General features: G+C 38.8%; 1 protein-coding gene across 1 annotated transcript; it reads right to left on the bottom strand.

Annotated features, from left to right (window-relative positions):
* Positions 1-1781: 1781 nt before the first annotated feature.
* Positions 1782-8994, bottom strand: CASP3 (caspase 3). The gene is made up of 6 exons (XM_010173449.1): positions 8921-8994; positions 6512-6636; positions 5875-6003; positions 3748-3923; positions 3132-3249; positions 1782-2225 (listed from the first exon to the last, which is right to left on the bottom strand). The coding sequence occupies exons 1-6, from the start codon at positions 8992-8994 to the stop codon at positions 1999-2001; spliced, it is 849 nt and encodes a 282-aa protein (XP_010171751.1). The 3' UTR covers positions 1782-1998.
* Positions 8995-9454: the final 460 nt, after the last annotated feature.

Genomic DNA, 9454 nt, shown 5'->3' with positions numbered 1-9454 from the left:
CTTTCCCCAACATTATCTCCCCTCGTTACTCATCGTAGCTTAGCTTTGATTTTGTTTTGCTTTATTTTAAAGACTATTGGAAGAGCTGTAGAATATTTTTTCCTTTAAAGGACCAAGAAGGATCAAGACCAGAATATACTAAATATAAGGGAAGAGCAAACTTTGCAACAGAAGTTTTTCACAAACAAAATAACTTAAGGATTCAAGGAACATTCCTATTCCCAGTTACTTTGAAGTAGATGAACAGAAGTCCTGTCAGTCATTTACAACACAGAACTGTGCAGCTGCTTCTTGTAATTCACAACCTACCTGAAGAAACCTACATGTAGGTTTTTTGTAAATGTTATTTTTAGGTATGTTTCACGGGGGCCTTTTTAGGTTTTCAACAGAAGCGTGGGTAATAAATCTGCCTGGAACTGAAGTTTCAATCAGTTAAAATAGACTAACCCTCTCCCACAAAACACTTGTACAATGTTTTGTAGAGAGAACAAGATTCCTCCTATTCAGCAGACAATCATCAGAGAACTCATCTACAATGTTTAAAATTGTCCCCTCTGCATAACTTCTGACCCTGCATTTCCCATGTCTCAGTCACCACTCTTACTACCTGGCTATGCAGAACACAATGCTTCCAAGCAGCTTCTTTTCAGCTTCGGGTGGTATGGCAGATGGGGAAGAAAAGAGAAAGTAGTATTTTGAGAAAAAGGATCATAATTGAAGTTAAAATTAATTTGCAAAAGCTATCAGATCCTAAACAAATAATACACAGAGAAAAGCAAGATACAATTTAGGAAACAGTATTTAATTTAAGTTAAAAAAACCCAAATGCCTGTGGAAGTGAATATCAATTTTCTACCATTTTTTATGCTACACAATTTCAATAGTTTCAAGTCTTGTTTTGGAAGTACCCTATAGTCATTTACCATTCTGTCTTCCTCTGATCTTAAAAAGACTGCCACAAGACATCAACAACGTTTTACAATTTTGTAAAAGTCTGTTTCACAAAATTCAGAGTCAAGAGATAGAAATTTACTATTTGTTAACATATTTTAGCTAAAGTCTTGTAATTAACTCAAATTTATATTAGTTAAGAAGTTAAATTTCTCCAGTACCACAAATCTAGGTTTCCACGCAGATTAAGTGTGGTACACGCATAGCACAAAGCAAACCCTCGCTTACTTATGGCCAGAAAGAGGGAAGCAGACTATTCAGAATGTGGACTTTCCTTTGCACCGATTCTCATAGCCCAAAATATGCCCCAACAGCTCCCCACTTAGGGATCTGCAGAAAAAGAAACTGGGGAAGACTGGTCCCTTACTTACTCAGCTTCAAGGTCAGAATACAGGATTTATTTTGAAACAGCTACCACGTTGGTATCATTGCTTCACCTAATACTCCATACAAAAAGTTATAAAAGGATCAGGAAAAAATTGACTGTACTCTAAATATGCTTCCTCATTGTATGTAAAAAATGAAATGCCTGTACTCCACAGTTTATGTCCCAAGTTATAAAAACAGTTTAGGTTAGTTTATAACCTAAAATTTAAGAACTTAAGAAGAAATGTATGATGACACTACTATCATATTACCATCACTAGCAAACATGCCACATTCTGAATCTTCTTCCTATTGGCAAAGATATTCAACCAAACTATTTACAAGAAGTTTTTCTCTGCCCGTTCAGCAAAGGGAAATGTAGCACCAAATAGATCTGATAAATGATCTTTCTTCAGTCTCCTCTTCCTTATTTTTTTGAGGCACTCAGAGCACTGCTTTCAAACTTGCCTGTACTTCAGCTACTCAAGTTTGCATTTCTAACATAGCCATACTATGTTTTCCTTCTAATAATGGACATATCTAACTTTGAGACAGTTCATTATCGTTATGCCACACACAATAGTGAACAGTAATTCAGATTTAAAAGTGGTATTCCATACTATCAGTGCATATAAATTACAGATAAAAACATGAACTGAAAAACTACAAGGTGAAATTCTTTTAGCAAGGGAAGTAAAATTCTTTGGTGAGCATGGAGACAATGCACGGAATCTGTTTCTTTGCATTAAAATCCTGCCGAGTTGAGCAGGACTCGTACTCAGCCACTCTGCGATTTACACGAGTTAAAATCTGCATGAGTTCAAGTTTCCTCGCATGTTCCTTCAGCATCTTACACAGCGACTGAATAAACCAGGAGCCTTCAGCTGAATTCCTCCAAGAGTAATAGCCTGTGGAAGAGAGATGTGAAATTGATCACAGGTAGCAGCCTCTGATACAGGACAGGATAGCTATTAGGGGAACAATGCACTGTTTCCAATAGCAATTAATGGTTTAAAATAAAAACTCAAAACCACTAGCGAACACAATTTAGATATGCCAGTCTCCCCCAAAATCCAACTCAGAAGATTTTTATAATCCTCTCATGTTTTCTCATCTAAGAAAACTTCAGGCAGGTAGAAAATCAAAAGGCAGGAAAACCATCTGCTGCTCCAGCAGTTTCAGCCATTAATCACTTACTACTTCTTTACAGAGTACACGTATGCGAAGGAGAGGTGACAGTGCAGATGGAGCCAAGATGCAAAACGGATTTCAGTGCCACTATCTTCAGGACTAAGTGAATGAACAAAAAATTACTTTTGCTAACTGGTAACATAAGGGGCCTACTAAGGGATCTGCCACTACTAATTTTGCCTAAGGATGCAATGAAAATATAGTTGACAGGCAAATAATATGCAGGTGTTTGTCACCCACTTCTGTATATGTATCTACAGATATCTGACTGTTTCGTCCTCTCAGAACTAATAGTACCTTTTACTTCCTGCTGCAAATTATTTGCACAATTCAGATTAACTGAATTTACAGCAGATGAATATTTGAGGGTTTGCTAATGAGAAAGATGCATATTCAGGCTTTGGGTTTTTTTCTGTAGGAACTGAGAATAGCAACTACCTTGTAAAGAAATCAAATCAGGGGAGAAAAAAAATAACTGAGTGAAGAAAATTTGTACTTCCATGAAAGAGAACAAATGAAGTATCCACTGACTGGATACAACTGCAAACTGTCATTTACAATATCAATACAAGCTGATATATAGATACCATTTCAGAACAAAAATGTATTTGCAAGTCTCTCACCTGGAGCTGTAGAATATGCATACAGGAAGTCTGCTTCTACAGGTATTTTTTGACACATTGTTTCCTCTGATCCACTGTCTGCCTCAATACCAGAATCTAATTCTGTCCCTCTACAAGCCTATTTCGTGGAAAGAAGAATGAAAAATAAAATAAGAAATAAAGGCAGCAATCACAATCAGAATACTGCTTTTTTTTTCATTTTAAAGACAATAACATTCCAATTTTAAAACTGCAAAAATAACAAGAATTTATACATCACATTTCCATTAGACAGACTCAGAAGAAAAGTAACGAGCATGAACTACACAGTTTTGTTAAGACAGATATTCCTGCAAAAGTACACTCAGAAATTCACTGAAACACTGACTAGTGTTCTGAAAGATTTTACTTAATCCATAGAACTAAAGTAATGCAATCTATCTCAGCTGTTACAAATACTGCCTACCTAACAGGACAGACTGCGCCACTTTTAGACCTGACAAGAATCTTGTTCTGAAAGTGATTCCATTTATATCAATTTTAGAAATAATTAACTTTTCGCACTAATAATTAATGGGAAACCTTTTTTTTTTAAGTATGTAGCTGATTTGATGATTATTGTTCAGATATACATCACCTGAATGAAAAAGAGCTTAGGTTTTCCTGCTAAACTCCTGCACCTGTCACCTCTGAAAAGGCTTGTTAGTACTTTCAGTTCAAGAGGGCCATCTGTACCATAGATGAATCCTTCATCACCGTGGCTTAGCAACACACAAACAAAACTGCTTCGCTTGCTGTGATCTTCTTCAGAAACTTGAAAGAAAAAAAGAGAATTATCTTAACTTCTTGCACTGAACATCAAACTTCTAGCTTTGAAAATCTGATGCTTCCTAGGTGACAGAAGTCTTTAGGAACTAATTCCTATGTTTCAAAACCTCCAATCAGTTCTCACCTCTGAACAAAAGGAGGCAGCCCACTTTACTTCAGCAGGTTGGACATAGAAAAACCCAAATTAAAGGCCAACCCTACCTATTCTAAGAGAACCGGGACAGGAACACTATGAGGAGACAAAGAGGGTGTTCCCACAGCGTCTCAAAGTCTGAATGGCACACCTTGCTCATGCAGTGATGGTGAACAGTCTCATGATCTGGGATCGGACTGACGGGAAGTTTGGAATTTTGGGAAAGGATGGGGAAGTCTTACCTCTCCTTCCCATCAGAGATGCCTCAACTACTTGGATTACATGGGAACTGTGTGGAGCCGTATAAAAGTTGCTGCTGCTGCAGGGACCTAGATACTAGCATTACTCCTCTCCCTCTCTCACTCTTGCCCTGTAGCAAGGTCTAGAAAGACTTTTCAAGCCCCTGAATTTTGTACTTAAAGACATTTAAGCTTGATATAAAGTGTTTGTAGATTCATATTTTTTTTTCCATCTTGTGGTATGCAAAGAGCATAGAACAGATATTCTCTGATGTCTTTTGTTGCCTGACATTGTGGGGACTGTACTTGAGGACCAAGATGATTCTTTTGAATATATTAAAAGATACAAACATGGCTTAAAAGGAAGGATCCAAAAGGAATTCTGGGTGGGAAACTCAAGAAGATGCAAGAGTTTGTAGATGAAAAGTGTAACAGTCCCAAAAGCTGAAGTCTTCTGTTTAGAGCTTGCCAAAACACTGACTTTCTATTCTGGAAGAACTAGTTAAGACTTTTCTCAAGCAATGAACACTCAGGCATTCCTACAACCTCTGGACAAGCACTGCATCTAGAAGACTCAGGAAAGGTTGTTTTTGGGGAATCTCTAGCTAGGCTGCAGTCTGTAGTTTACACTGTCTATTTGGCTGCCTTGTACCACAGGTAAGACAGAGGCCTTTCCACTTTCAGCTACTGTCAACAGACAGGCTGCAACTATACTAATAAATTAACTGTGCCTGGGAGCATTCTCTGGCATCAACACTAACTGGCACTAAAGAACTTACATCTATGTTAGCAAACACTTACATAAAACAAAACAAAACAAAACACACAAAAAGCTCCCAGGATTGCTGCAGGCTAACTGGCTATTGGGAATAATCCCTGGAACACGTTTACCGTTGAACTGTGACCTGGAACAGTCTGGGAGAGCGCCAGCAGGCATGAACCACAACGCTGATGCCAGAGAACCTTCCAACAGTTAACTACAATAGAGTGTGTTCCAGGACTACAGATACCTCCAGGCACCATTTTACTGGTCTAGATGTAGCCAAGTCCAAACAAAGCAGGACTAATACAAATAGCAGTTTAAAGCTCTCACTTGACAGAAGGGGGTGTTGTTCCACAAGTCAAACAAAATGTGAGTTGTTTCTCTAAAAAAGTAATTCAGTCCACACACTTGCAGTTCTGGTCCCACATCAGAATGCCTCTTGGGCCACACCCCACAGCATATAGCACAGAACCCCAATTAAGCAGGTTTCTTTCCAACTCACAGAGCTTCAGTGATCCCAGGGTCAGAATATAAATCAGTCTGCATTTAAGTTTCAGCCTTTTTTCCAGCCTTCTTTAGAAGATGAGAAAGGATACAGAGACAAAAGTCATGGCACAAAAGATGGAAAGACAGCAAAGATGAATAAGCATAGAAACTATGATGTACACATCATCCTTAGCACTAAACCACTGGTAGGTGTGAAATACTATCTAAAAGAACCATGGAAGAGATGTGAGGGCTAGAGATTTATTTGGAAACAGTGGTTGATTTAATACACACACTGAACATATTATTACTTACCATTTTTCAATAGTTTAAAAATGTCCCCGCATGAAAGATCATTGTTGATCTTTATTTTATATCCCAACTTCATAAAAACTTCTCTGACACTTGCAGCATCCGCATCTGTACCCGAACGGGGTAACATCCCTATGCATAAGATAAATTTATTATTTTTCATATGATATAGATGGTATGGTCTGATTGAGCCAAATTATTTTCTCACTTACACCTGTATCAGTCTGGAATATTATTCCATTACTCCAGATCCACTCTAACAGGAAAAAACATTGCACTGTTATACATGCACGCACACCACTTCCCTCTCTTTGTACCTATATTGTAGATTTATCTGCTCATTATTTTTATATCTATCTATCTATATAAAGATATAAAAAAGGATTTCATTTGCAAAACAGAAATCATGACTAAAAAGTAAGATGGACTTATATTGCCTACCAGTTTTTCTCCTCCTTACTGCTATGCCCTAACATGTTCCCTCTATGCATATTTGGAAGAATGCACTGAAGTGAATCACACCCATTCAAAACACTTAATTTTAGATTGCAATCAAAATTGGTCTGCATATTTAATTTTGAAGAATAATATATGCCACTAAGTTATCTAAATTAAGGAAAAAAAAAAATGAAAGTGGTACCGGTCTGTCTGTGGAAGTTCTTATTGTTTATTATTACACACTCCCCCATCTCTGGATAATCCATTCTGTAACTGTAATCTGGCAGAATTCCAGAGTCCATAGACTTGCTAGCAGGTAAGTTCTTCCTGTACAGAAATCAGACAAACTTTAGGTGTTAATTTCTGACCTTTATTCTCTAGTTTCAAAATAGTAATAAAGTAAGATTATTTTAGCAAAATCAATGAAACTGGTAAGGTTTGCTACTTGTTCCGTAGAAGTTCCCTCAGCAAGTTTGCAGATGACACCAAGCTGAGCAGTGTGGTTGATACTCTAGAAGGAAGGGATGCCATCCAGAGCGACCTTGACAGGCTAGAGAGGTGGGCCCATGCGAACTAAGTTCAGCAAGGCCAGGTGTAAGGCCCTGCACCGGGGTCAGGGCAATCCCAAACACGGACACAGGCTGGGCAATGAGTGGATTGAGAGCAGCCCTGTGGAGAAGGACCTGGAGGTACTGGTGGATGAAAAACTGAGTATGAGCCGACAATGTGCACTTGCAGCCCAGAAGGCCAACCGTATCCTGGGCTGCACCAAAAGAAGCGTGGCCAGCAGGTCGAGGGAGGTGATTCTGCCCCTGTACTTGGCTCTCGTAAGGCCCCACCTGGAGACTGCATCCAGCTCTGGGGCTCCCAGCATAAGACAGACATGGACCAGTTAGAACAAGTCCAGAGGAGGGCCATGAAGATGATCAAGGGGCTGGAGCTCCTCCTCTGTGAGGACAGGCTGAGAGAGTTGGGGTTGTTTAGCCTGGAGAAGAGAAGGCTCCAGGGAGACCCTATAGCTGCCTTCCCATAGTTACAGGGGACCTAAAGGAAAGCTGGGGAGGGACTTTTGATAAGGGCAGTTAATGACAGAACAAGGGGAAATGGGTTTAAGCTGAAAGAGGGTAGGTTTAGATTAGATATTAGGAAGAAGTTCTTCACTGTTAGAGTGGTGAGACACAGGAACAGGTTGCCCAGAGAAGCTGTGGATGCCCCCTCCCTGGAATGTTCAAGGCCAGGTTGGATGAGGCTTTGAGCAACTTGGTCTAGTGGAAGGGGGTTGGCAGGGGGGGTGGAACTAGATGATCTTTAAGGTCCCTTCCAACCCAAACCATTCTGTGATTCTAAATTATGTCTGTGAAATTACTTGGTAGATCTGATTTAAGACTAGTGAAGACTGTACTTGCTCAGAGGTTAAACTAAATAAAACTGCTTTGCATAGTTATGCTCACAAATAAAACTTTTGTTTCAAGTTTAGTAAAATCTGCACATACACAAATAATTTTTTAAAAAAGTGAAGAGTCATTTGTATTTGTAGTAGTCTGCTGTGCAACTTGTAACAAGCTTAAAATTTAAAGAATGAAGGAAGAACTGTGTCTAAAATGATAATGCCTCTGCACAGGAGAATATGAAAAATTAGTTTAAGGAAACCTATTATTATATCAACAAGAAATCAGCTGAGTTTTTTTAACCATCTTTTGAAATCTATGTACCTGGAGGCAAGATCAGCTCTGAGATTGTAAATATATTCTGAATTCTAAGGAAAGGTCATATTACCATTGAATTTTTTCAAGTAAACACTCAAAACCTAGAAAGACCAAGATTCTATATGCAGCTGTAATTCTGCCATAATGAGCACACCAACTGCACCACTATTCATGACTGCAATGCTGTCAGTTTTACTCACTCCATATATGCTGCAGTTGGTACAGATCTTCTCATTTAAGCACACGGGTAAGTGGTTATAAGACTGGGGCCCGCTATCATCTTGTCTTCTACAAATAAAAAGTCTGTAATGCTCTTAAATCTAATTTTCATTGAAACACTAAACCGAATGACTTCAGAAACAAATTAACTTTCCAGAGAGAGTGTAATCTGATGATAGGGCTACACCGGCGTAACAACTACCTGTCACCAGGAAGAACAGGCCTGCGTTTCCTCCCTGCTACCCCTCCAAGTTCCCCTTGCACTTGTGCTTCTGCACGTACAACCCAACAGCAGGTCGGCTCAAACAGCTGAGCTGTCTGCCACAGGTCCAGGTGAGCTCTAGAAGCAGGTCAAGGAAAGGGGTGAACATGTGGCCCAGGGTGAGGCAGAGAAGCCTCTTTTCAAGAACAGCTACCTACTTGGTAATACTGTTAAGCCAAGTCTAACTGCACCTCAAGTGTTTTGCTTTTTAGTTCCTTGTACATTTTCACGGCCTGCTCTGCCAGAGACTGCATATTTTCAAAGTCAGTACAACTCTAATAGTTGTTTATGATTATTATTATTATTTACCATAATTGAAACTTCTCCTTTTAGCACTATTTCTACTATGGCTCTCACCTTCTGTTACAGCACAAGATTCCTCAAGACTTAAATTGAAGACTTAAACCAGAAGTACCTCACTTACCCTTTGGAACCAGGAATAGATTTCGCATCTGTCAGATCCTTCCCCGAATGTGGTCCATCTCCCGTGTCTGCCATTATGGCTCTCAATTACCAGCTTGAAAATGTAAGAAAATAGAAATAAATGACAGTGAATTTTAATATGAAATACCACCTTCAGATTGCTTAATTTCTGTTAGGTTTCCTTAAAGTCTTACACAATCAGAGAGCAAATTTTTTAGAATTATAGAGAAAACAGTAATGTTAAAGGGGTTACTCACACAGAACAATTTTAGCCCAGCCAGGCAAATAGCATTTCTGAATAATCCCTACATATCTCATATTTGAAAGAAGGACATGAAATATTTTTCTAAATTACTGCATTCTAAAATAATTCTGGGAAAAACAGTCTGCAGATCCCTGTGACCAAATAATTGGAAATGCCTACAAAAAGCAGGATAAGGGACAAACAGATTGAAAACAATCTTTAAAATATTAAGTCCCTACATGCATTAGTAGCATTTTAGTATTACGAATATTGTGTCATATATGGATCCTT

The sequence above is a fragment of the Antrostomus carolinensis genome, unplaced genomic scaffold (assembly GCF_000700745.2).
Source record: "Antrostomus carolinensis isolate BGI_N321 unplaced genomic scaffold, ASM70074v2 scaffold9048, whole genome shotgun sequence".
Classification (NCBI taxonomy): Eukaryota; Metazoa; Chordata; class Aves; order Caprimulgiformes; family Caprimulgidae; genus Antrostomus; species Antrostomus carolinensis.
The sequence above is the reverse complement of the archived record's forward strand: the minus strand, read 5'-3'. Positions and strand labels throughout refer to the sequence as shown.